At 41.4% G+C, this 27,603-nt stretch overlaps 4 protein-coding genes across 7 annotated transcripts in view; 1 reads left to right on the forward strand and 3 right to left on the reverse strand.

Annotated features, from left to right (window-relative positions):
• Positions 1–2,177: 2,177 nt before the first annotated feature.
• On the forward strand, positions 2,178–5,002 carry fzd8a (frizzled class receptor 8a). The gene has a single exon (XM_044023216.1). It carries the CDS (start codon positions 2,624–2,626, stop codon positions 4,370–4,372), a length of 1,749 nt encoding a protein of 582 aa, XP_043879151.1. The 5' UTR covers positions 2,178–2,623; the 3' UTR covers positions 4,373–5,002.
• A 4,289-nt stretch (positions 5,003–9,291) lies between these two features.
• On the reverse strand, positions 9,292–13,206 carry LOC122765487 (cytochrome P450 2F2-like). The gene is made up of 11 exons (XM_044019756.1): positions 12,882–13,206; positions 12,437–12,596; positions 12,188–12,340; positions 11,428–11,588; positions 11,103–11,171; positions 10,837–10,941; positions 10,626–10,764; positions 10,449–10,534; positions 9,914–10,015; positions 9,665–9,806; positions 9,292–9,575 (listed from the first exon to the last, which is right to left on the reverse strand). The coding sequence occupies exons 1-11, from the start codon at positions 13,041–13,043 to the stop codon at positions 9,370–9,372; spliced, it is 1,485 nt and encodes a 494-aa protein (XP_043875691.1). The 5' UTR covers positions 13,044–13,206; the 3' UTR covers positions 9,292–9,369.
• Positions 13,207–14,519: 1,313 nt separating this feature from the next.
• On the reverse strand, positions 14,520–18,577 carry LOC122776971 (gap junction delta-4 protein). Its single transcript, XM_044037819.1, has 2 exons — positions 18,054–18,577; positions 14,520–17,909 (listed from the first exon to the last, which is right to left on the reverse strand). The coding sequence occupies exons 1-2, from the start codon at positions 18,115–18,117 to the stop codon at positions 16,723–16,725; spliced, it is 1,251 nt and encodes a 416-aa protein (XP_043893754.1). The 5' UTR covers positions 18,118–18,577; the 3' UTR covers positions 14,520–16,722.
• Positions 18,578–21,609: 3,032 nt separating this feature from the next.
• ccny (cyclin Y) overlaps positions 21,610–27,603 on the reverse strand; it is a 35,330-nt gene continuing 29,336 nt past the window's right edge. For all 4 annotated transcript variants that reach the window (XM_044031091.1, XM_044031074.1, XM_044031082.1 and 1 more), the window contains one exon: positions 21,610–25,760. In XM_044031091.1, the coding sequence (XP_043887026.1) occupies positions 25,644–25,760 (117 nt within the window). In that variant the 3' untranslated portion in view covers positions 21,610–25,643. The remainder of the gene's footprint in view (positions 25,761–27,603) is intronic.

The raw sequence follows: 27,603 nt of genomic DNA on the forward strand, positions 1-27,603 counted from the left end.
GCACATACCTCCACAGCAACCGACTAGCCAAACTCTTGTTTCCTAATCAAAAGCAAACAGCCATTAACAGAGCTCCTTCCTTGTTATCTCTCACTGGCGAGTCACTTAATCAATCTGTGCTCAGCAGATGCTCGGCTCACTCTGGCGTTATTCTATTCATTCTGCAGAAAGAAAAGAAAACGGCCTCACGTGATAAAGCGCTGGCTCCACTCCAAACACAATACCACTAAACTTAAACTCCGACAACACCCTGACCCTGCACACAGTCGCGCAGTTGGCTTGGAAGGGAAATTGGGAGGAAGATGCTTGCACTTTAAGACCACACATTGGCCTCTCCTGTGTGTGTGTGTGTGTGTTTGTGCATGTGTGTACTTGTTTCTTTGAGACCTTTTTGAGCATAAACACTCACCTTGTCAGGACCAGTGGTCCTCATGTTGACCAAAAGCTGCTCCTAATGAGGCAGAACCTCCTTTCTGAGGAAGTGGTTAAGTTTGGGGCTAAAATTTGAATTGAGGTTAGGTTAAGGTTATGGTTTGACATTAACTACTTATGGTTAAGTTTAGGGACAATGCAAACATGTGTGTGTGTGTGTGTGTGTGTTCTCACAGTAGAGGACAGGCTGTCTATTCAAAAGCACGTCCGCCTTGTTGGTGAAATGAATATCGAGTTTCGAACAGATGTGCTGATCACATGTCTGGCCTTGTTTGCTTCATTTTACCACAAGCTGCATTCATCTGTGATAAAGATAATAATGACAGTCATGATGACACACAGTCTGATTTTTTAATTGTGTCACTCCGCTTTCTAACTGTCTATAATTTCAATATTTTGTTTAGGTGCCACATATGAGGCATAAATTGTGTGGCTCATCCAAATAGAATAGGATTATTGACAGTTTATGGCTTGTGTGCATATTTATAACAATAATGCACAAATATCATGATCATATAACTGGGTTTATAATATGTAAAAGTTCTGCAGCTAGAAAAGAACTATACTTGAATGAATGAGTTTTGATATTATGTGCATTTGTTTGCTGGGTTTTGGTAAGGAAGCTGATTTTGTAGCTGTAAAGATGCTCATTAATATCAACCCTTAACTTTTGGACAGTTCAATTGGTCGTTTTGTTTCTAATAAGTCAAAATTAGCCTATAGTGAATAACACACGTGGGAAATCCGAGCATACTTTTGCCCATGCAACGCTTTCAGGATATATGGTTAAGTGCAGATGAGACAGAAGGCTCTTGTGGAGACAATTTATTGAGATTAGTGTGGAATCACTGCAGCTCTGATGTGTGCGCTCCTCCTGCCTCTGCCAGTGTCTCAACAGTGTGTGCCGCGTTACTTGGTCTTTGCCTCGCGCAATTACGCCTCCCGTGGAGCTCTGTGCAAGCGTTAAACGAAACATTAGCACCTCATTTAAAAAATAAAACAGCTTTTCACAGGGACAGACAGCTCCCTGGGTAGTCTTATCATGCGCAAATTAGCCAATTTACCAAACTGGCCTCTCACACACACTCTCATACACAGAAACAATCATCTGATAGACTTTTTCCTCTCTCTGCCTGTGTGGTAATAGGGTCTGCGTGTTGTGTGTGTGTTTGTCTGTGTTACTATTGTTGTGTTGTGACACTATCAAAGATTATGTGTTGGAGGAAGTTAAAATATTGTGTTGCTGGGTTTTTTTTTTTCCTCCTGTGACCAAACTTTATGCTCACTGTGTTGTTCACAGCAGCTTTGATCACTTATAAAATACATACAATAGGGTTAGGGGGAGTTTATTATAAGGTTATTATAGTATGGAACAATAACAGTGCACCTGATTGCACGTGTTTTATGGCTTCATTTGTTTGAATATGTGCGTAAATACGATCATTTCATCTCGGAGTGTGTATTTTTGATGTGGAGTGACCATCAGCTGTGCGTAACTACGCGACACCATCTCATCCACATCACCTCTCAATCTCCCGGTGCTACTGGCACTGGCTGAGCCAATATGATCATGAGCCATATAACCAAACATTTTAGGTAAAGAGAGAGAGGGAGAGAGAAAAAAAACTTGACTGACACACGACAAGCACCGCCCATGCTGCTCTGTGATTGGCGCAGCGGCTCTGGAGGTGCAGCCAGTGCGCCTGTGGTATATATTGGCACCGCTTCGTCTCTAAGATGATGATTTGTATGGGAACCAGGACTAAGGTGGGACGAGCCGACTGAATGTAGTCGTTGTGTTATTGAAGAAAAAAAAACAAGGCCAATATTTGTCCACCGGTGGCGATCGAACAGCAGCACTTAGTTTTGGAGGGTTTTTTTTAAGCTGTGCGAGGAAGCTGAGCGCAGCCGCTCGGAGAACGTGGATCTTTCTCTCAGCCATCTTGCCTGCTGCGCGTCGCCCTGACGGTTCCTTTCTCCTCTCCTCCTCCTCCTCCTCCTTCTCCTCCTCCTCAGCCGAAAGTAAACACGGCTCGCACATTGCTCGCAACTTCGTGCGAGATCCAGAGAGAAGCGAGATGGGCTCGCTGCGCAACGTCTAACGGGACTGGAGCCAAACGCAGGCGCCTGAAAGGATTTATTGCTGTGGGTAGTGTAGCAGAAGAGAAGGGGGACACGACGCGCCGGAGCGATGGACATGTTTGGGATTTACCTGTTCCTCTCACTGGCTCTCCTGCCCCGATCCAGCTGCACAACAGCCAAGGAGATCACCTGTCAGGAGATAGCCGTACCCCTGTGCAAGGGAATCGGCTACAACTACACCTACATGCCCAACCAGTTCAACCATGACACGCAGGACGAGGCGGGACTGGAGGTGCACCAGTTCTGGCCTCTGGTCGAGATCCAGTGTTCGCCAGACCTGAAGTTCTTCCTGTGCAGCATGTACACCCCGATCTGCCTGGAGGACTACAAGAAACCACTGCCGCCGTGCCGGAGCGTGTGTGAGAGAGCGCGGGCTGGCTGCGCTCCTCTCATGAGGCAGTACGGTTTCCCCTGGCCGGACAGGATGAAGTGTGACCTGCTGCCGGTGCAGGGCAACCCCGACACTCTGTGCATGGACTATAACCGGACTGACTCTACCACAGCCTCCCCTGTCCTCTCTAAACCCACCAACCACCCGGGCAAGAGTCACAATACGCCTAAAAATAAGCCTGGCACTCGACCCGGCGCGCCTGGGAAATATAAGCCGCCTGCTGCACCGTGTGAGCCGGGCTGCAAGTGTCTGGAGCCCATGGTGCCTGTGACAACGGACCGTCACCCGCTTTACAACCGCGTCAAAACGGGCCAGATCATGAACTGTGCCATGCCGTGCCACAACCCCTATTTTACGCACGACGAGCGCGCCTTCACCGCCTTCTGGATCGGACTCTGGTCCGTGCTGTGCTTCGTGTCAACTTTTGCCACAGTGGCCACTTTCCTCATCGACATGGAGCGCTTCAAGTACCCGGAGAGACCCATCATCTTCCTCTCTGCCTGCTACATGTTTGTTTCTGTGGGTTACATTGTCAGACTTATCGCCGGACACGAGAAAGTGGCGTGCAACAGGGACTTTGACGTGGAGCACATCCACTATGAGACCACTGGACCCGCGCTCTGCACCGTGGTCTTCCTCCTCATTTACTTTTTTGGCATGGCCAGCTCCATCTGGTGGGTCATCCTGTCTCTGACCTGGTTCCTGGCTGCAGGGATGAAGTGGGGCAACGAGGCAATCGCCAGTTACTCACAGTATTTCCACCTGGCCGCCTGGCTCATCCCCAGCATGAAGTCCATCGCGGTGCTGGCGCTGAGCTCAGTGGACGGAGACTCGGTGGCTGGCATCTGCTACGTGGGGAACCAGAACCTGGACAATCTGCGGGGCTTCGTTCTGGCTCCTTTGGTGATTTATTTATTCATCGGCACCATGTTCCTCCTGGCTGGATTTGTGTCTCTGTTCAGGATCCGCAGCGTCATAAAACAAGGTGGCACCAAAACAGACAAACTGGAGAAGCTGATGATTAGAATAGGCATCTTCACGGTGCTCTACACTGTGCCAGCCACGATCATAGTGGCGTGTTACTTTTACGAGCAGCACAACAGACAGACGTGGGAGATCACGCACACCTGCTCCAACTGTTTACTAGAGCGGGACCGCAGGAGTCCGGACTATGCCGTTTTTATGTTGAAGTACTTTATGTGCCTTCTCGTGGGCATCACGTCCGGAGTGTGGATTTGGTCTGGCAAAACTCTGGACTCTTGGCGGACTTTCTGCACGCGGTGCTGCTGGGGCAGCAAAGGCACCAGCGGCTCCATGTACAGTGACGTGAGCACGGGACTGACGTGGAGGTCAGGCACGGCCAGCTCCGTGTCCTGCCCCAAGCAGATGCCATTGTCCCAGGTTTGAATGAGAGAAACAAAAGCAGCTTTAGGAGGACTGCTAATTGTTTTGGAGATAACCCATCACTCCCTGTCTTAACCAATTTGCATAGTAATGAACTGCTGCTGAGGTGTTCCCCCCCTCATCCTCTTCCTCATTCTTCGTCATCCCACACACTCTCACACACCTCTGTGGAGAGAACTGGTTGAAACAATGTGCCGAGGTTAATTCTTCTCTGTTTATATGTATTAGTGGTACAGGCGGAGGCTTTTTACGCAAACTGGGCATTACTTGTTGACAGTTTTGTTCCCACTAAGCTTCATACAAAGAGCATTTTTGCCTTCTTTTTTTTTTTTGTTTACATATAAATCACAATTTTATCTACATAGTGCCAGATAACGTTGTATAATTCAATCACATCGAAAATGACTTTTAAATTAAGCCTTAACAGTGCCCAAGTATTTTTTACGGGTCATTGATTTTTTTTTTTTTTTTGTATTTATATAAAAGTTATGTAAAAATGTGTACATTTGTTTATATATAAAAAAGAAAACTTTATATGCTATTGTAAATTTGTACAAAGTGTAGATGTCTCATTTTGTGAGAAAGCAAATATGACCTTTATTTTGACAATAAAATATGTGATAAATCTAAGGATCTGTGCATCTTTGTAGTGTTTTGCCTTGTGGGAGAGAAAAAGAGAGGCTTTTTCCATGTGCAGGCACATTTTGTGGTTCCTTATGTTCACCGTATTGTGGATGGCGGCTTTTGAGAGTCCATGGCTAAAAGGGAAGCCCTTTTAACCATCACAGACCCGGTAATTAGAGGCAGGGGTTGAGTTGGAGCATCTCCATAATTGTTAAAGTCCTCTTCACATGCCTGCTGAAGCCCGCTTTCTTAATTTAGTAAAAGAGGGAGTGGGTGAATGGGGATATAAATGCAGGGAACGGACCCTTTTCATCTGCAGAAACTTTGATCTTTCTTTTTTAACAGCCTAGAATAAAGGTGGTGTGTATTATAGTGTCTATGTGATGTGCCAAGGTTCCCCCTAAACATCCCCATTTGGATGCTTTGATGGATGTCCTACAATTGAAAGCATTTTGGAGCCCCCTCTCCCTCTCTTTTTCTCCCCTTTTTTTTTTTATTTTCTGCGTTTGTCAGAGCTGAAACCTGCCAGAGCCCCTGCGTCTTGTGTTTGGTTTTTTCGCAGGGTTTGAATTGAAACATCTTCTCCCCTCAGCTCAAGCTGTGTCAGTGAGTGCAGGGGCCTTGACATGAATGATATTGAAATAGCAATGAAAGCCCCACAGGTGGTCTGCTCACATGATCTCACATCTTAGGAGCCTCTAATCGAGGCATTTTTCGCTACAAATGTTTCTGGTTTGGTCCCAATTAACCCAATGCACTGGCATAAGATGTTACTCTGCAGCCCAGCGTAGAAATGCCTTTGATTTCCTGGTCAATAGTGACAATGGGCTTTGTGCGCGCTTTACTCCTGTACATTCAGCCTGCAGATGTGAAACACCAAAAGCTTCTTTTCAGTGCAGTTGCAGACATGCACATGTTGACAGTGTAAACCGGCCACACATAAATCCTGCAGCGCTGCTGTCAGTGAAGGCAGCAGCCAGTGGAAAAACGCACAAAGTATAAAAACAAATGTGTGGATGCCTCTTTAGCGTTTCACGTCCACATATATTCTGAGTTAGTTATTGTTTACGCCAAGTTAATAATGATTTTTAATAGTATTCACTTGCAAAATTTAAATATGTTCATAATGTATTATGTTACTCTGTTTTCACGTCCGTGGGAAAAGGAAAACATTTAATAAGTCACATTTCAGTCCAGTCTTGCAGCTTGTTGTGGTTTTTGGTGTTTACTCCAGTGTGCAGCTGCAGCTCTGAGTGCCAGTGCCAAACTCATAGAAGTGACATCAATGTGCAGCCCCACCTAGTGGTAAAAGCAGCACCCCACACGCACACGCACAGGCTTGACAGTGCCATTAAAAGTGTGTGGTTTTTGTCCTTAAAAGCCACAAATTATGTCATGTTTGCCTTTCCTGGGTGTTCTTGGTGTCAGATTATACAGTAGATCTGAAAAATTATATCTAACAAGTTATTACCACTAGTTGCCGACATAGGCTGAAGATGTCGTGCGGCAGATTTTGAAGAAGCACGGGACATTTCTAAGCTAAAGTTTAAGATAAAAGGTGAAATAAATGAACAGTAAAATAACTTTTTTAACATTATTTAACTGCAGATCGGCTAAAACATCTTTGTTTTCTGAAAATTATTGTCACACCCATGTTCCCCTATGAAATGTAAAGTTATTTTTTATTATTTTATTAGTAGTACAAGTAAAAAAGAATGCTAATTTATATTTCTGGTCACAGGGCAGATAATTTAAATGAAGAGCTGCAGAAAAGTGACAATGAATAACATGTGAAAATCATAAAACACATTCTGTGGTTCACATAAAAATAATATGACCTCCACAGATTATCACTTAAAATAGTAATGATCTTATATTAGACCCATTGACCCATGTTGACCTTTAAATTCTGTTTAACACACCGTCCTGACCTGTCTGCCCCCAATACCCAAAGACCAACTGTCTGGGAACATAAAAGCTGTTGTATACAGACATGGTAATTAACAGGTAACTGCCCTTTTCTGCCATTAACGTGCCGTTTACAGGGGTAAGCAGGGCCGTCACAATTGGTGGGTATGAAGTGGTAATAGTTGAGGTCAAGTCTGTGAGTTTACAGGTTTATTTTTATTAGGCTGTATTTTGCGGCGCTTGTTAAGGCATGTTTCTCAGCTGTGGCCTGTAGCAAACCTGTGTTACCAGCAGTGCAGAACACTCATTAACTTCTGTAGTCAGGTGAGAAACAAATCCCTCAAACCTCACGGACGTCAAACGGCTGATCTCTTCCTTGTTTTCTCTTCAATTGAAACGTCTTCTCTCCTCACTTCTGTGTTCGAGCCTCGCCCGGCGGATCCTCCTGATAACGAACGCTGCCTATAAAATATTAAGGTGGAGTTGGTGAGTAATAGGAGAGGTGATTTGCAGGCCTTGCTTCTTGGTACTATTGATCTCTTTGATACACCCAAGTGATTCCATGCATGTAATGTTAGAAATGTTGTTTTATTTTTAGGCCTCAGACCAAGATGGAGTGAATGTGCTCTGCCTATGCACCTGTAACAAGGTTTATTCAGGTGTGGAAGTTTTTTCATAACCTGCACACGATTAGATTAGATTAGATTAAATTAGACTTTATTGATCCCACACCTGAGAAATGACATTATATAACACGGCAGAAAGAGGCCAGAGGTAGACACGTGACTAATAATTAACAGTTCTAGGCAGGAACTATTACAGCTCTGGACAACATCTTGTTAGTATGTGCATTTGGTCTTTCTTGTTTAGTTTTATTAAAACAACACATGTGATAAATACATATTTTTTTATCACTATTAAGACAATAAAAAAGGCCATAACGTTGTTTTTGCTAGTGTAGACTTGTGTGTGTTAAACAGGTGGAGGAGTGTTTAACATGTGGTTACATTCAAGCATAAAAATGGGTTAATTTAACATCTTTATTTTCCCGATTGCACTTGACAGTGGAAGATAAACTATAATACTAAAGCCCCAGAGTTTCCTTGGTTGCATTCTCCAATGCACAAAGCATAACAGTGACCTTTGCGTTCAGTGACCCGTTTAGATTAATGGTCAAGCTCCTGACCTGCAGCTCAGGTTCTTTATTCCCGGCTGGCCATTTGAGACGCCAGATGTTGGAGAATACGGGATCTTAGCATTTCTGGGGCTGAATGATTATAGTTTCCTGGGGACATCACTGACACTGTAGCAGTTTGGTTTGCACATTTAAAAAAGCAAGTTTTGGAAGGAAGATGAGGTCAAGCCCAGACTTTTCTCACTGATCTCACTTTTTTTCCCCGACCATATTTATGTCTGTCTTTCGTTGTCTGGCCACAGTGAAAAAGATCAAATGAAAGTGAAATAGAGAATTGATGTCAGTGTCACTATTCAGGCTGTAAATGCTTGAGGCTTTTTTTGAGGGGGTTAACGTGCATAAAAACTCTTGAAACTTGTCATGGACGTCAGGTCTGATTATATTTCAATTTGGGGAATAACAATGGTAATAAGGATATTTTTTACAGTAATACCAAGTTTTAGTTTCTAAATTAATGTTCATATAATAGCTTAATAGTTAAATGATGATAAATGATGCATGCTACCATCAGTGCATCTTCACATGAAAATGTTTGTGAATTAAAAATTATAAAAACATAAACATTATGAAGTTGAAATTCAAAAGCCATTGTTATTTCCATGCTGTTACCCAGTGATTACAATAACAATAACGTGGTAATATAATCAAACCTGTATATTTCAAAAATTATTAAAAAGAGTTACTACTTGGCCCCACGAGGCTTTGCCATTTAAAAATGCAACTCCTTATTACATGCAATACATAACTTAGACCACTTGGGGGAGGCATTACGCAGATGTAGTCTCTTTTTTCCCCCATCAGAGTTGAATAGAGAAAATGTTACTGTTAAATTGCTCATATAACACTCTAATGCAAACTCATTCAGTGAGCGTGACACCAATGAAAACCTCCTTGTTGTATTTGCTGCCTCACTATGAGGAAGTACTTGCCAGTGTTGTAAGGGATACTTGAGTAAAAGTACAAGTATCTTACCAGAAAATGATTTGAGGAGAAACTGAAGTCACTTTTAATAATATTACTTAAGTAAAAGTCTTAAAGTATGACATTTACTGTACTCAAGTATCAAAAGTAATTTGCTGATATAAATTGTACTAATCAAGATCATCAAGACTAGAAAAGTTCTATATAAATACAGACCATGACCAATTCTTCTTCTGATTTCATTTAGTAGTAACAGAGATAGGGGAAATAGAAGTGGAGTAGAAGTACACAATTTATTTCGTAAATGTCGTGGAGTAAACGCTGGTACTTGCCACATGTCCATCGGTGTGTATTAACTTTCTATATTTCTGCAGTGAGTAGTTCTGAGCTGGACCTTCATACAGTAAGGTTTGGGAGACAGAGTGACACCATACACCGGTGTGAGGTCTGGCCGTCCCGCATCCTCAGGCCAGACAAACTTGAACTTCCTTAGCAAAGTCACCATGATGAGGAAGAGCTCCATACGAGCCAGGCCCTCTCCGAGACACGCACGAGCACCTGAGATGTCATTCATTTCAGTCAGTACGTCGTGACAACGTCTTCAAATGGACAACGGAACACACACGCTGAGGTTCAGGGTCACATACCTGCAGAGAACGGCATGAAAGCCTCTGCTTTAACAAACTCTCCCTGGTCATTCAGGAAGTTTTCAGGGTTGAATTCGTGAGGGAATTTCCACTGTTCCTCCTCCTTCAGCACCGAGTTCAGGTTCTGGATAATTAATGTGCCCTGTGAGAAGGAAAATGGGACAAGAATGAGAGCACACAGAGAGAAAAAGACAGCTGTTTCCATCAAAACGATGCAGCATCAGAAAGCTTCAGAACAATCATTCTTACCCTGGGGAGGGAATATCCCATGAGCTCCGTGTCTCGTGTTGTACAGTGGAAGACACTGAGAGGGACAGTGTTGGCTGTTCTCTGGACTTCATGGATCACAGCCTGGTTCGTGAAGGCAGATAAAGAACAACATGTTCTTATGTTTCATCGCATTGAAAAAAAAAGTACAAATTCAACCTTTGTAGGATAAAAATTGTAATATGCTCTGAAGATGCTGACGATGTCAAAGACGGTGATCAGAGACACATTTCCTTTTGTTTGTTAGCCAGTGACTCTTAAAAATAAATAAAAATGAGTACACAAAGCTCCAGCAGTGCAAGAAGATCAACTTAATGTGTGTTATACAGAAAGTTTGCAGATGATACTGTAATTCGCAGTGAGAGCAGGGGACATGTGGGAGAGAGCCTGCAGAGGTGAAGCTGCAAGGTAGTAGAGATAGTGAACGTTTACGGGGTCAACCATCAAAAGCAATGGACAGTGCACAAGAGAGGTGCAGGCAGGATGGATTGGGTGGAGATGAATGTCCTGCAATTACCTGCATGTAAGGCATATTGTGCCTGTCATCATAAGTGACGTGATCCTTATTTTGCAGTGTACGATCGATCTCCTGCTGACATCTCTCTGACAGACAAATGCAAAACCACGAAACGTAGTCATACATCATACAACACGAAAGACTTAATAATGACAGAATCAAAGTCTGAACGGACACCTTGAATATGGGGGTAGGTCATGAGGTAGAGGAAGCCAGTCAGCAGGGTGTTGGATGCAGTTTCGGTGCCAGCAAAGTGAAGATCCAGGACAAACATAACGAGTCGCTCCTCACAGAAAGAGGAGCCATCCTCACCTCTCTAGAAAGAGATTGTTTTTGATTATTTTGCTCCTTCTCCTTCACTGAATGTTTGTAATTGCATGATACGCACCGTATCCAGCTCATCCAAATAGCAGTCCAGAAAGTCTCGCGGTTGCCCACAGACTCTGGTCTCTTTGTGCTCAGTAATGAGGCGAGTTACGAGTTTCTTACACGTCTGAGAAAACCAGAAATGTATAGATTCTTTTTCTGATCATTGACCAAAATAAGAAGAAGATCAGGCACAAAGAGATTCTAACATTTGACATTTGACTGACAACGGTCAGTGTAGTGCATTAAAAATGCAAAAAAAGTTCTCCAGTCGTGATCGATACAAACCTCCATGTTCTTAAAGGCCTTTGTGAAGGGCAGAGATAGGTTTCGAATCATGGGTACGAAGTCATACAGCTGAAAATAAAATTTAGAATAAAGTTAAATGTTAACTTTTGTGTACAATAACAAGAGCTACATCTACTATCTTATTGATTGTGGTTCCCTATCAAACATCTGTAGGTGCTGTGTCATAAAGCAGAGCATATCTGCCTCAGAAGCAGGATTTTGTGTACAACTTTCAACATCTGCAGTGACTTGATTTAAATCTCAATGTTACTTCTAGGGGATATACTGTATGTTTGATAATCTTGAGCTAAATGCCTGAACTCACCAACGCCCAGGGCCCATTAGCGATCTTAGAATTTTCCTTAAAGCACTGAACGACCACTTTGATGAAGTCGTCGTCGTAGTCGTAACGTGTCCCAAACAGAACCTGGCAGATGATGTTGGAGGCTGCGTTGTGAAACATGACTTTAGGGCTTACGTTTGTACCTGCAAAAGAAACAACACAACGACACAGTCCAATGTGTTACTGTCATGCAACAGAACGTAGTCATTAAAAAGAAGTGTTAGGAGTGAGGCCACACATGAGTTAACATCTGACTTTTTTTTTCTTTTTTTTTTAAATGGTGAGAATTAATAAACACAGAAGCACGCAAAACAGATGCTGAATGGCATGAACATGGCTCCCTGACTTGAGTTCACCGGCTCTATTGAGAACAAATGCACACGGCCAGGAGAGGGGAGCATCAGATGTGAGGGTTTACAACAGTGAGGATAAAGCGGAAGACAATGGATGGATGTTTACGGTGGCGTAAAAGAGACTTGTAGGTGACTTGTAGGTGTAGGTCTGCCACCTCCAGATACCAAAAAGGATGTAGTATGCTTACGCTCTACATTAGCAATTTCTACTCATTGGAGCGTACAGATTACGAAATCCAAATAATACACTTATACAAACGTACTTACGGATTATATTTTAAGGTTTCTGCCTATAAACCCTGCTTAATGTTGCACACTGGACCTTTAAAATGTGTTTGCACTGCCTGCTACATGGGAGAGCACAGTGAGTGCAGCCACAGATGGCGTACCAATGCTCCGCTCCAAGATATCCACTGTGAACTCCATCTCTCCCAGAATCCTCTGCTCCATGGACGTCTTCCCCAGACCAAAATTCCTCAGGGTCATCAGAGCAAATCGGCGATGCTCCTTCCAACTCGGGCCATAGTCTGCCAGAACCATTCCTATAACAGGCACTGACATGAGCTCATGTTGCTTGGAAAAAAATTATCTGAAGTGATCTTCCATATCTGTCCTGTCACATCGGATCACCGTCTCACCGTTTCGTGTGAGGTCACTGACAAAAATGTCCTGGGGTCGTCCAGCAAAATCCACAGCTTTAGTTATCATGGCCTCCTTCATGGCCTGCACCCCATTAATGACGACAGCAGGTTTGGGACCAATGAACAGGCTGTAGATGTTGCCATAGCGCTTCCTCAGCTAAGAAAGAGCAGAAAGGAGCTTTTAGAATTATCATGAATCACTGGCGATATGCTGCATGGAGTGCAGCTGCTTTGAATTCACAACAAAGGAGATGATTGGCCTTAACGTGTTTTTATCTCCACAACAGAACCTCCAAATGAACCACACAGTCTAGTACAGTCAACCTGGTGTGGACTGCCTCAGTAATTCATAGCCTACACAATCACACCAGAAGCCTAAAATACCTATGGTTAACATTAAGGTTACTGATATGATGTGTGAATCTTGCAGGTCATTTCTTACCCTCTCAAAGTCTGTCATGGGGTTGTCTATGCTGAGGTTCAGTAAGTTCCCCAGCACCGGCAGTGGACAAGGTCCAGGAGGAAAGTTCTTGGGTCTCTGACATTTGAGACAAACAACAAGCAAGACAACACAGAACCACAGAAGCATGAAAGAAACAAACATTTTTGGAACGGCGAGTGCCAATCTGAGGCGGCTCGGTGCTTAAAGCTGACACAAGTCTCAGCGCTGCCTCTGAAAGTGTACACACACTGGAAAAGGAAGAAGAGAGTGAGCTAAGAATGTGACCGCTTACCCTGTCTCAACTTGTCCTGTTGGGCTGCAGCTCTGTTGGTTTTTATGTCAGGGCAGCATTATCAGCAGCATCAGACACACCTGTGACTTTCTACATGTTCCTCTGCATTCTCCTGTTTACAAGGAGCAACCTGCACAATGGCTCCAGAGACAATTCCATTATGATCACAAATGGATCTACTACAACTAACAGACGGACATGTAACAGGCAGTTTCACATTAAAAAACAGTGCTTCTCCAATGCTGTTCAGCAGTAGAAGGATGTCTCAGATGAGATGTAGCTAAGATTGGCTCAGATGAGATAGAAACCTCCAATTCCTTTAAAAAAAACATTAAAAAATCACTACAATCTAAATGTGTGTTTATTAAGGCGATAAGATGCCATTGACATTTGATCACTTACTTTATTACAATGTACATTTAAAAACTGCTGCAAACATTGGGGACAATGGAAGCACACAGCTGCACATTAAAACATTACAGGTCTCATTGTCTAAGGTTTTGTGGAACTATATAGATTCAATTAACAACAATCCATGTTCATATACAGTAAGAAACAACAATAATAACAGGATATTGGTTGAATTACATTCTTTAAATCACAAAAAACAAAAAGAAACGTTACCTGTGACATTGCAATAGACTTAACAATCTCAGTTAAACATTCTTTGGCAACATTTCATTTATATTTCCTGCAGTATGCACGCCCGCAGTATAATAATATCCACGCAGAGTATTTAAAATGTTAAAAGTGACTGTAAACATGAAACTGGACACCAGGGAGATTTCAGTTTAATTTTGCCCAAGGGCCCTTCAGTCGGGTTACACAGCCCTGCTTACCAGTCAGACTTATGCATCTGCATTGTACTATTGTGGTTATTATTAATTAGGTTTGCCTGAAAATACCTCAAGGAAAGCAGTAGCCCTTTCTCAGCTCTTTATGAACTAAAACTTTATTTTGCAAAATCTCAAGTACTGATATATTGTTTTGTTTTTTTCCCAAAGATTTAAAAAAAAAAAAAAAGATATATAAATACACATAATAAAAGCAATTGATCACAATACCAGGGCGAATGAGTTCAAGTTTTTGTATTCCACATGGCAGCATTTCACATTTTGCATCACCAGAGGGCAGCATGATATCAAACTACAATAGTGATGAAATGACGAAAAGAACAATAAGCTGGACCAAACAATAACTGTTACAATAAAGTGCTTTGAACAAATGCACATTTAAAGAGCATCAAAACATTTCAACAAGTAAAACGCGTGAAAAACAAAAAGATCAAAAAATGAAAACCATCATTTGTAATATAAAGGAAAAATACATTTTGAAATAGCTATTGTTAATCAAATAATAATAATGTGTGTGCTTCATCACACTCAGAAATAGAAGTACTGATGTGTAGCTAAAATGGTACAAATGCTTGTCGTTGGATGCGTACCTTTTTGAAAAACTCCATTTTTGTACCACGTCAAACTGTACCGGTTTAAGTACAATTCAGAATCCTAAAGGACATACATGTACAATACTATGGTATAGAAATTTACCCTCCTTTTATTGACAAATAATTGTGCATTGTTCATTTTGTTTACTTGCATGAAGAAAAGGCTAATTCAGGGGGTAAAATTGCAAACATACACATGAAAGGTGCAGTGGTCATAAAAATAATATTTTCTTAGGGTGAAAAAGGTACAAATCAGTTCCTTATTATGATTAAATTCACTGTGTGCCCTCTCTGATAGTCAAAAGGTAAATTTCTGGCATCTCCAAGCACAATATTGTACTAGTGAGGTAACCTGCTCTACCTACAGGTACAGAAATTGTTGTGTCTTTTATTTTTGAGTGTGTACCCAAAGATTAGAGTGCAACAACTTCCAGTAAACAAACAGAGTCCAGCTCAGGTTAAAGTAGTTACAGCTGAAGGTCATCTCTACCATAGGTCATGCTTTCACACCAAACACTGGGTGTGTGAAGAAGGTGTGGCATCGTCAGATCCGCCACGGTCTGATGAAAACTCCCTTTGGTCGCCCTCACGGGTAACCAGGGAGCAGCACTCGGGACACGTGAGATATAAAGTTAGGAGCTTTTTGTCAACTTCAAAGAGCCCATAAGAGGGGAGAGATCAAAAGCTATCGGTTTACACAAAGACAGGCCCCTCAGCTACAGAGCGACAGTAGAATAGTGATGCCACTGATTTACAGAGGGAGCGTCACAGCACTGGGATGTTCAAAACGAGGCTTACGCCAGTGTTTATGACCTAGAAATCTGTCAGCAAAGGAGCATGTTCCTATTTTTATTATATGGTAGAAGTGTGTGTGTGTGTGGGGCTCTATTCATTTTGACCCAGCATTTAATTTTATTTTCCCATGGCACCAGCTCAGTGAACATTGAATAGCTGAATAACATTTTATTTTGTATTTCAGCTCAGTGAAGCAGTTAACTTTCTGTTGGACATGTACGACAATTTAGTTTTGGTTCAAGGAGGAAAAGAAAACCACAACCTTACAATCACAGCAAATTAGAATCAAATCTTGACAAAAGCCTATCGACCCGGCCCGGTTATAAATTCTGTGACGCATCAGTGCAGCGCACTTGTCCGGTGACAGACTTTTGATCAAAGTGAAACCATCAGCAGCAGCAAGCAGGGTGCAGATACCCTGAAGAGCAACAGACAACGCTGCTCCTTTTGCAGAGCCCGGTCGTGCTCTATTTCTAGTGTCAGTGTTTGTTAAGGCTTGTTTTCCTCCTAAGCTCCACAAGGCCTTGAAATAGAGTGACAAGCTGTCTCCATAAATACAGAGCCCCTATGGGGGAACATAATTGCTTTGTGAGCCTATGTCTGCTTTAGGGGACTTCATAGTGTCCTTCACTTCTGTCAGAAGAATCCTATTCTTTTCTCTGAGCCCAGTTACAACACCTTAGCAAGATATTGTCTCGCATTTCAATCCTGCCTTTTCATTCTCAAAGGTCACCTAAACCCCATAACTTGGGGTCTGGAGGGTAACTCTCTGACCCTGTGCATCCATTCTGACCCTGTGACTGACACATACATGAGAAGGCCCTTTGTTGTATCATGTTGAGTGACAATGGTAGCGGTTGGTGTTTGTGGAATGGGTCAAGGCCCGCCTTTGTTTATGTACAGTCAGTCAGTGGAGGTGGGGGGTAAAGCCAACAAGGGATGAAACAGGTGGACTGAACTCTTTTTAGAATTTCTCAAGGCTGTGCTCAGGCACACACAAGGCTAGAGTTTCCTCTCACCTCTGACTTGTTTTGCATAGAGAATTCCAATTCGTGACTTGCTTCCGTGACACTTTGCAATCACTGGGCTAGAAAATGAACGCTCTTCAGAAAGTCACTTTTCAAGTGACAGTGCAGTCGACAGTAGTGACTGAGGTAGACTGAGGTGTGGTGGAAAGTAGCTCCAACAGTTGCTGCCATAGTGTAAACCTGACAGGGTCTGTTTTCCCACATTGATCTCAAAATAACATGGAAATATCACAGTCAAACCATCCACAGTCAAATGTTCAACAGTCAGACCCTCAACAGTCAAACCCACTCTGATTTTTTCTCCTGTCCATCATCGTTATTCTGTGGCTCTGTGCCGCTGCCAACCTCAACTAACGTATACTGCCCCATTCTTCTTGTACAGGTTGTTGCTGCTGTGGAAACATCCCCGTTTGGACCTGCTGACACCACTGAGGGCAAACCAAGGTCCCGCCTGGGTGGAGGTGGTGGTTTAAGTCGATTGCGTTTGTTAACACGTATGGATCTGGGTGTCCCCATTGGCTCTGGGGGGCAGAGAGCCACCTCACTCCCGCTCCTTTCTGGGGCATCCTCTTGGGAAACAGAATAGCCGTTGTTCCCATTTGTGTTGCTACCTAGGGCACCCAGAGAATGCACCAGGCCCAGTGGTTCCTGACCTAAACCAAGAGTTCCACCTCCACTACCTTTCCTTTTCCGGAAAGCCACGTTCTGACCAGCTTCACATTCTAAATCCTGCTGAGCCATGGAGGTATTTACATCCATTCCCTCACCTGAAATGAAACATTGTTCTTCCTCATATATCTTCACAGTCCTCATTTTCTTCTTGCTCTTCAGCTGCACTGAGCGCTTTATTGCACAGATGAAATCCAACACATTCAGAAGCAAAGACAGAGCAGCCACACCAAGCATGAAGTTGAGCATCACAGTCTTCTCAGTGGGCCTGGAGATGTAGCAGTCCACCTGTGTTGTACACGGTGGATGCTGACACAGGAACCGCCTGGGGATATAGAAGCCAAATAGATAGTAGTGAGCTGCTCCAAACCCAGCCTCCAGCAGAGTTCGAAACATGAGATGTAGGATGTATGCTCCAGTGAAGCACCGGGCCCAACCTTGCTCAGCTCCCGGAGGCATCTTGTTTATGGGTGTCTCATTGAATGGTTCCTGTTGGATCTTGAACAGTGGCGTGACTTTGATGTAACCAGAGGCATTCGATTCCACAGTGAGGCTATTTGACACCTTGTGGACCACATAGATGACAAATATGAAGTAGGGGAGACACATGATGGTGAGCTGCACCAGCCAGAAGCGGAAGAGAGAGATGGGAGAAAAGAGATCATAGCACACGTTGGCACAGCCAGGCTGAATGGTGTTGCACACAAATCGCTCCTGCTCATCCTGGTAAATGGGGTAACCAGCGAGGAGGAGCATAAGGATGCGGAGGAAGATCATGACAATGAGCCACACCTTCCCTGAAAGTAAAGCACATTAGATTTTGTAACTCAAAGCCTCAGAAATCTGAAAAAAACACGTCCACAAAGAAACATTACTAAAAAATGCATTTTTGTTTGAATGAGTCACACACCAATTCATCTATGTCAGTGAAGTCAACTCACCCATCATAGTGATGCTATGATTCACAGAGATGAAGATGATCTCTGAAGCACTCGTTCCTGCCATGCTTTGTGTATTCAAAGCCCTCAAGAAAAACCTAGTTCTTCAGTTTCAGACCACAGGGTAAACTCTTAAGCCAGCACCTCACTCCCTATTGCATTTACTTCTCCCCTTTCAACCCAGGGGCACAGCGGTTTCCAGCAGCACAATAACATCCAGACGCAACGTTTACTGCGGGAGTAAGACACTCCGACTCTTTCCTAGATTGAGTTACGTCCCTGTTCTGCTCGGAAAACCTGACCCGATCCATTCAAGTCTCTGAATCATGTGGATTCTCCCGTCTTACCTCTTCCTCTGTCCCCTGCAGACAACTGTCTGTCCTCAGACAACGGAAGACAGGAGCGAGCCCCATTGTGAGTCTATTCTTAACACACTTCCAACAGCACGTCGCTGTCCTGGCATTGCAGAGATATTTTGGTGCTACCGGTTGTCCTTACAGGAGAGGAGCGAGCCTCTTGACTTACTCACTCCAAATGGCAGTATTAAGTTCTACAGCACAATGGCAAGCATGTTCAAACCAGTCACTAAATCAAAATACAAGCTTTTACTGTATATCGTCCAGTGATAAATCAGTGTTCCACGTCGATATGCAGGCTGTGGATTAGTTCTCATGAAACCTAAGAAGCCTGTAAACTGTATTTTCCCACAGGTGGTGCCAGTTTATAGTTTAGAGTGTTAAGGGCCAACTGTATAATCAGTTAATGTGATTAATAATATAGATTCATAATATTAAACTAAAGTACAATAGAAGCTGTCAATTTTACATAGGTTTATTTAATTTAACTTTAATAAATAATCATTATTAAAACCCACATCAAATTTGTATTTGTAACATATATGCTGATTTTTTTTGTAGTGATCGCTGTTTTGTTGTCATAAAACACCTTGTGTCACAGTATTAAAGTAAAAACATATTATACATACAGATCTGCCTCAAAGGTTAATGGGTTCTTGCCAGGATCATACTCACACTCCCACAAAGTTTCAAAAACATTAGTTAAGTAGTTTTACAAACTGCATGGAAAACATGGTGCGTAGTACTTCACTCATACTATTTCACATGGAGCAGATCAGATTCATTTTCACATGCATCTTTTGTCATGGACAAGGTCTCTGCTGTGACACATGGTTGAAAAATGCAGTTGTCCTGATTCATACTCACCACAGACCAGTCGTCATTAGCATTTCCATACAGCACCAACCCAACAGGCACACTGTGTATGACTGACCAGGCTAACATAGGGAATTTAGAACCGGGAAATACTTTATTAACGAAAGTTGGAGGTTAAGAAAGATAAAGTTAATCATTTTTAGAATTTCAATAGGTCCTAGCACCACTGTGTGAGTGCTCGGGCCCTAATTACACAAAACCACGACAAAATGCTAACTCATCCGCTGCGGTTGGCCTTCTGGGACATACCAACTGCTCTAATAAACAGGGGGTGAGATACACAGGTGTAACTATTCCATAAATACTACATCAGTACAGTAAACAAATGAGTAAAACACAATTTAAGATACTCTGACAATATTAAAATGTTAAAAGTTGGCACAAGGTTCCACACACTGACCAAATTAAGACATTTACTGGAGAACATGTTCACCCGCTCATTTCAACCACGTGAGACTGACTGGTTTCTAGTTCCTGTTCTGATTGAGCTAATGTGCTACGGCAGCTAACAAGTTAGATTCTCCCAGTAACCATGAATCCTTATTTAAAATAACTTATTTTCATCACGTACTCGCTACTCATTACTTATAGAGCTTGGTTTTACTTCTTGGCTGTGTTTATGGAAACATTAACAACTAAGAACAGGTCTGAAATAAAAGAGTTTTTTTTGGGAGCGACAACTGGTGTGTGGCTATTTTGTGCTTTTTATAATACTGACCAATTAAAAGTTTCTTTAGGCGAAGTTTACACCATCCTCCATTTTTCTTTTCCAATTGTTATTCTCCACCTGCAGCAGCTGCTGATTTCCCAACTCACTAATTACTTGACCACTGATCCCCATTTCCTCATCATGAAGATATGAGCATAATAATAAATCTCAGTTGAAGGTGAGTTTAATTTATGTATGTGAAGCTTAAAGTAGTAGTAGCCTCACATTAACTTACTTACTTCAGTATTATTTTGTGTAACTGAATAAAATGACAGCACATCCAATTGTTCTTCTTCAATGCACTTCCTCCACATTTATATGAGGTTGTGTATATGATGTAAAGCTGAGCAGAATGCTGTGATTCTTTTTCCCCCGGCAAGTGATTTTGAAAACATTGTTGCATAAACAATAGCATAATTTGGCACAAAGGCGAAAAAAGCCTCAAGACACAAAAGTCACTTGAGGAACAACAGGCATGACGATAAAAGGACTTGACATGTGTCAAGGCTGATTCTTCAGACTTGACGTTGTGCATCTGGAACATTTACAGTTGTCTGAATAAATGCTTGAGATGTGCCAGGATTCATCTCACGTGTGCATCTGTGTAGACTGATAACCTCACAGAAAGTTCTGTGAAAGGAAGTTAGGTGCTTTCTTGCGACCTATGGTGTCATCATGTGGCTTTATCTACCCTTACATTTCTGTCTATACTTCTAACTTCGCATTTTCCATGTGTGCACATGTTATGTTCACCTGGAACAGAGTGTCCAAAGGAGAATTATAACTTATGGGCATAAGTTGAATACAGGTTCATTTTGTTTTGCTGCTTTATGTGTTGATATGGGTGAGGCTTTATTTTATCTTGTTAGGCATTTTGAGTTACATCATGTTGGGAGTGTCGCTTCTTTGTGACGTCCGCATGCAGGTGCGTCTAATCTGCACCTCTCGCTGCAGGTAACTGATTGCTATAATTCAGAGCACCTGCGTCTAGTGTTGGGGGTTTTGTATATAGAGCTCCAGTAGCTGATTTTATGCAATCTCATCATGTAGGGAAAGAAAGAAAAAGAAAACAAGGCTATTTTGGCAGAAGTGAAAATAAGTATACCAACATTTTACAACATTTTTTCTGGTGTCCATTTAGGTTTTGACCTCCTGTGCTGTCAACTGAATAAAAATTACATTTTAATTTATGATAGACAAAGGAGCTAAATTGTACATTTTAATTAATCAAAGCAATGTGATATAAAGTACTTTCACATGTTTCCTTCATTTTATGAGAGATATTTGCAAAGTGCTCAAAGCACTTCTTTGTATTTAATTGGTTTGGCTCACATTTCACCACAGTGGTGGTTTAGGATGCAAATCAGGGCTAATATGGAGGCTTAAATTTGCCCCTTGGTGACAATACGGTAGAACCTAATCTCTGTGTTGCTCCAAGACACATAGCTCTTAACATTAAATAGCTCTTCTGGGGGGAAAACCCCCTCCAACCCTGCTGAATATATCAAATGTATGAAAAGCATTTGCGATAACAACATGAATGATAGTTTTTAAGTTTCAAAATATGAATGTTATGCTATCACCAGAATGTGAAATAATAAAAAGACATACAATGTGGTTTATTGCAAGGCTGTAAAGTTTAATTCTTGCACAGGTTTCTCTAAACATTGCTTCAGAAGAGGAGAATTGGTTGCAGTTCTTCCAATTATCACAGAAAACATACAGAAAAGAAGAGAGAGCAAATCAGATTTTGGCAAAATGAGAACAGGAACAAATGACTGACTCATTAAAAGGAAAGGAATACACTGACAATAACAACAGAATACAGTACAACTTGTTGAAAATATCCATGAAAAAAACCAAAAAACAGTCACAGCTATAGCAGTTGACTGATAGTAGCGTGGGAAATTGTCGAGATCAAAGCTGAATTTGTAAAATCCATAAATTGTCATTGTCAGAAAAGTAAAACTCTATGTAGAGGTAGAGTTCAGTGCACGAGGCTATGACACACCTAGTAACCAGCCGACAGGACGTCACAGACCCAAGGTCTTTGCTGTCGGGAGTAGATTTTCCATTTTTGACCACATGGTATTAGGTCAAAACAAATCACCAACTTAACTGGGCTGTATGCACTCATACGTACAATAAATAGGATATACAATCTTTTAATACCTCTATCAGTTTGAAATCCAGTAACGTTGCTTTCCTAATATATTCTGTACTTAATTTTTCCACTCATTCAAAGCACCGTGCAAAACAACTGCTCTCTTTCCAAGTCCCAACTCATTTCCATATACTATTATGTGCAAGTGGGCTGGTTCTTCAGAGCAACACATGGAACAGCATCATCCTTCATTTCTCTGTGACTTTGGTTCAGTTCTGTCCATTTCACACAAGCTGGTCAGGGACTGACTAAGATGGACAAAACTCGAGTTAAATCACAGATGTTGAAGCTGCTGAAGAAACGCACAAAACAGCCCAGAGGCTTAAAGGAGGCTACACTGATGTCACATCTGAATCTGACCTTTCCATGACACTTTGTTTCAGAAAAGAAAATGCATTTGAAGGATAATATTGGATTTTAATATTTAATCCACTCATATTCTTATGACACTAAGACAAAATAAACCAGTTTCCATTTTCCTGTTTTAAGATGTCAAGGAAAAAGTTCAAAATTAGCATGATTTTCAGTAAGAAAATATGGAGCCCCAAAACTTACAAACTGCTGTAAAAGTTTATCAAACAATACACAATATTCTGAAGTTAAACAAAAGGAAACTTTTCTTAAGTTGTTAAGAGTAAATAGCTTTTTGGATCAGTTTACAAAATGTTTTTCAACTGTTTTAGTCTTTGCACACAATTATCATTTATCTTTTTCTTACATATTTAATTTCGCAAATTTACTTTTCTAAATGTAAATTATTGTCTTTTTATGCCCAAGAATGAGGACTCTGTTGCTAGTATAACTTTAAACCCAGTGTTTACCTCTTTAGCTAACCACAAGCTAAAATTAGCAATAAACTATGTTAGCATGTGAGCTAGTGGTAAAACTGTGCTCCTATTGACCACTGAAAATGTGTAAAGGAAAGAAAATATAGTATGAAATGGAATTATTTATCAAAATTATGTATCAAGACCAAAAAAGGATGGAAAATTAAGGTGCTAAAAAAGAGAAGACAAATTAGCAAGTGATAAATAAATGAATGTTGACCTATTTGCTTTATGAACTTATTATTTTCCCACCAACCAGCTAAATGTTATACTAATCAGTTATATTGATACTAAGTAACATTAAAACATTTTGTAAGTTGCAGGACTCCATACAGATCAGATGCTACTAATTTCATGTCGTCGGGGTAGTTTTCATATATGTATATACATATATATATATACACACATATTTATATATGTATATAAAATATAAAATAAAATACCACACACCTGAATTGTCTTGTATTTATCATTATACCCTATACAGTATGTAACACATAAAAGCAACATTTTCTGCAGTGTGAAAAAACTTCATAACAAGAACAGACAAAAAGATCTTTAGTGGTGTCTCCCATTTAAAACCTTAATAGTTTTCCTATCATGTACAATAAAACTGATCCAATATAAATACTCTAATATCATTCTGTTTTTGGGGGGGTATGTGTGTTTTTTTACAGTACAATTTCAGTCTACAGATTTGCACACTGGTGCTGTATTTACACTGTACATAAGCCATTTAGCGACATCTTCTTACATTCTACCTTTTTGTGAGCAGTGTCCGACTTGTCACTTGATGTGTTTTTCATTGGTTCGTCTCTGCAGTAATGTCACCCAAAAAAACAAAAACAAGAACCCTGAAGAATCATGATTTTAGTGGCTTCTAAATGTCATTATATTTATATAGTTTGTGCTGTTTGTTTGTGAGCTGCAAGAAAAATACAAAACGTTAAAGAAAGAAAAATTCTTCAGTTATTTGTTCGTTTTCTCCACTAGAAAAAGGGGAGAAGTGTTTGACTATAGCTTATTACAGGCACCACAGGTCAGGACAATGGCAGTGGATAAAGAACAGAAGCTCTACAGTATGTCTCACATCTGTCTCAGAGTAGTGGACACCTATCTTCTCCCAAGTGCACACGCCTTTATTGTGTTTAATCGCAACAATAAAGCGCTGCATGAATATTGCTTTAGGCTATATCTGAATGTTGGCCAGGTGGCCTTGAGATAAACCAATCCTGTCAAAGTGCCCTTGAGCTAAATGTTGAATTGCTTTCACGGTTGGCTCTCTGCATGAGAGCTACTGTTACATGGCTATGCGATATGATGTCGAGATGGCTGATATGTACTGTAGTTCGGTCAAATGTTTAACGTGTTCAGTAAAGTTAACATCCATCCATCGTCTACCACTTTATCCTCCTCATGAGGGATGTGGGACTACTGGTGCCAGTCCCAGCTGACAAAGGGGGCGAAAGGCGGGGTAGAAGGTAGGTTCATCAGTCCAATTGCAGGGCCAACATCGAAGCCATGTTGGCACAGAGTGGAATGGTGCAGTTCGGTACAGTATGGTTGCGTTTCCATTAACCGGCCCCAACCATTCCATCCTTGGCACCCTTCCCTTGGGGTTACCAGAGTAAAATGATATGGTACGGTCAGGGTGGAGCTAGACCAGCGCCACTCCCTTGCGACATGGAAGTGTCATTCTCATTCAAAGCTTGACGCACCGAGCAGGAAAAAACGGAGCTGCTGGATGTCCTCCATTGTTGTCTGTTGTGTCACGTTTGTTACACCCCCACCTCACAAGTAAAGGTACTGTTCTCAGTCGAAACACAAGCCTGAGCCAGGGCTTTACCACTCCAGACCATACCGTATTATACCAAACTGAACTGTACCATGATGGAAACACAGCAATAGAGAAGAAAAAAACATTATCTAACACCTATGGGCAATTTAGAGGGTCCAATTAATCTATGCATGTTTTTGAGAACCTGGAGAAGACCCACGCACAACTTCACTCCACAGAAAGGTCCAGACGGTAAAGTTAACAGTGGAATGTAAATGTCTCTCCTTTGTACTGTACATGTTTGAGGCTTCTCCGTGATGGGGATGTAAATAGATATAAATCAATAAAGAACTAAACACCGAGAGAAACCGAGTGTGTCCGAACGCTGATGATGTCATGTTTCCAGGAAAAAGACTGAGCCAAAACATGAAAATGAAAGGAATGTTCAAGTCCTCCGCCGTCAGTCAACCGCACAAGCTTCAAAGGGAGTTATGGAACGCTGTTGCTGTTTTCATGAGTTGTGTTTCGTATAAAACTTGTTCCTATTTCATTTCTTAACTTCACACTCTCTCTTATCGATCACCGGCTGTATTTCCATTTGGCCTCTTCTTTTCTTCGTTGCGACAACTTTCAACTGCATACTTAAGTTTGGTTCGGTTCAGCTCAGCTCCGTTTGGTTCAGTGTGGGCAGCCGGTGGGACGTGTTTTATGTACAACCACCCAGGGAGCGTGTAATCACACTTGTAAAAGTGCCACATTGTGAGTGTGTGTGTGTGTGTGTGTGTGTGTGCACTGAACCACAGGACTGCTGCCTACCTAGTTTGCCTGCTTACCAGGCAGCGATAGGTCTATGTTCCTCTGCTGTGTGCCGTCTGAAGCCAGTGTTATGAAATGATGGCTGGACACCACCGCACCACCGCCAGGTTGTCGGCGCTCGCTGACCGCTTCTTGATGAGCTTTCTCAAGTCCTTGTATTTGTCGTCACACAACCGTGAGATAGCCTGAAAATCCAAACATAAAACAGATAAAATTAAGAATATAACTGGTTGAGATCACTGCAGACTGGTTTGCATTAAGAACATGAGTACTGTCATCTTTAACTCTCTAATGAGCATCAAGATAATGAGGCTGAATGGATTTATATTGATTTTATAGTATAGTATTGTCAAAAAAATGTTCAATGAGTGAGCGCTTCTGCCCCTTTCACTTCCGATATCTGACAGTTATTCTGTTTAGGAATACACTTACACTTGAATAGGAAAACACTTGCTCATTTAATTTGGTTTGTCCTCTCTTTTTCTAAAACTAAGCAAAGCATATTGGCACAGTATTTCTATCTGCAGATATTGGCTTTAAAATGTATTATCGGAAATCATGTGATGACTATTATACGACTAGAACAGTAGCCTGAATAGGCTGCTACAGTACCCCCTTGACTTCTATGCTTGCGCCATCACCAGCTATTACTTTTTTGTGTTCATTTATTTTACACAATGAGGAAAACGTATATCTACATCTGCTGCGACATGACTGTGAAATATAATGTTAATTTCAATAAAGAACCTATGCAGTTGAGCACAGGGAAAAGGTACATACAGTATATAGGTATTGGATATCAGCCCAAACACCCTGGACATATAGGCAAGTCCAATCTCAGTAAGAAGTAATAAAAACACTAAATCACTAAAGATAAAAGGATGACATCCCAAGAAGGCAAGTCTATAAAAATCGGGTTAAAAAAAATTCACTGTATATGCAAGCCTCATCTCTTAAGGTAGATTGTTCCAAAGTTGAGGGGATCTGATCATTCTGCACAATGTAGTGTTGTGTAGTGCATGAGCATATGGCACATGTGTTTTAGTTCATGTCCGAATCCAACACTCATAGTTAAACAGCGTGAAAAAAACTGTACCTGTGCCAGACACATATTACAAAAGCTTAACCTTTGATAATTAGCCATGGGTGTGTTTTTGTTCTTTGGTGTAACATGCTGTACAGAGTGTGCCAGTCAAAGAACCACCCATCTCCTGCTCTCTTTAAAAGCCAATGCGGTAGTACTTGCCAGTTAGAATAATAATTAGGCAATTACTGCAGCAAGTGCCTGAGTGCTTAACAACCATAATACGGCCTTAAAAACAACCGTGCAGCTGACTTCAAATCAAGGTTTTTGTAGCTTTGTCTTAAGAGAGCAGTGTGTCAACAAATCACCTGAACACACTTTATTTTTAGAACAACACAATCTGAAGTGCATTTGCTCTTCAAACAATGTAGGTGCTGGATGGGAAAATAGAATATCGGGCCAAAAAATCATATCGACTCATTTTTTTTCCTTCGTATCTAAACTATCAATATTGCACAAAAATAAATAACTCCGTATATCCATTGGGTTCAAAAAAGTAAATTTGCTAGTGTCTTAAAACGTCTTCAGTCAGAGATAAGAACCCACCTTTGCTCACTACGTTAATCAAACGTTTGAGATGCGGAGAGTAAAATGTCAAAAAATGCTCTTAACAAACTACATTTTCCCTTTTCCTACTTTTATTGTGTATTAGTTCAATTGAATTGCAGCTTATTCTTTGAGCCTAACGTATGCTAATACTTATTTTTACAGACATTTACAGTACACTCCCAATAGCAGCGTTTATTGTTTATTGTCAATTCTAGCAACAGAATCTCTTTGAATCAGTACATATTTTTTCAGAATAAAGGCTTTTCATTTTGAATGAAATTTACGTTTTTGTGAAGATAAGCAAAACTTTTTTTTTTAAAAAATCTAAAATTGAAATCACCTGCGGGGCCAAATACTAAAGCTGTTAAGCCAGCTGCTGACCACTGTTCCACTTC

The sequence above is a fragment of the Solea senegalensis genome, linkage group LG1 (genome assembly GCF_019176455.1).
Source record: "Solea senegalensis isolate Sse05_10M linkage group LG1, IFAPA_SoseM_1, whole genome shotgun sequence".
In the NCBI taxonomy this organism is placed as follows: Eukaryota; Metazoa; Chordata; class Actinopteri; order Pleuronectiformes; family Soleidae; genus Solea; species Solea senegalensis.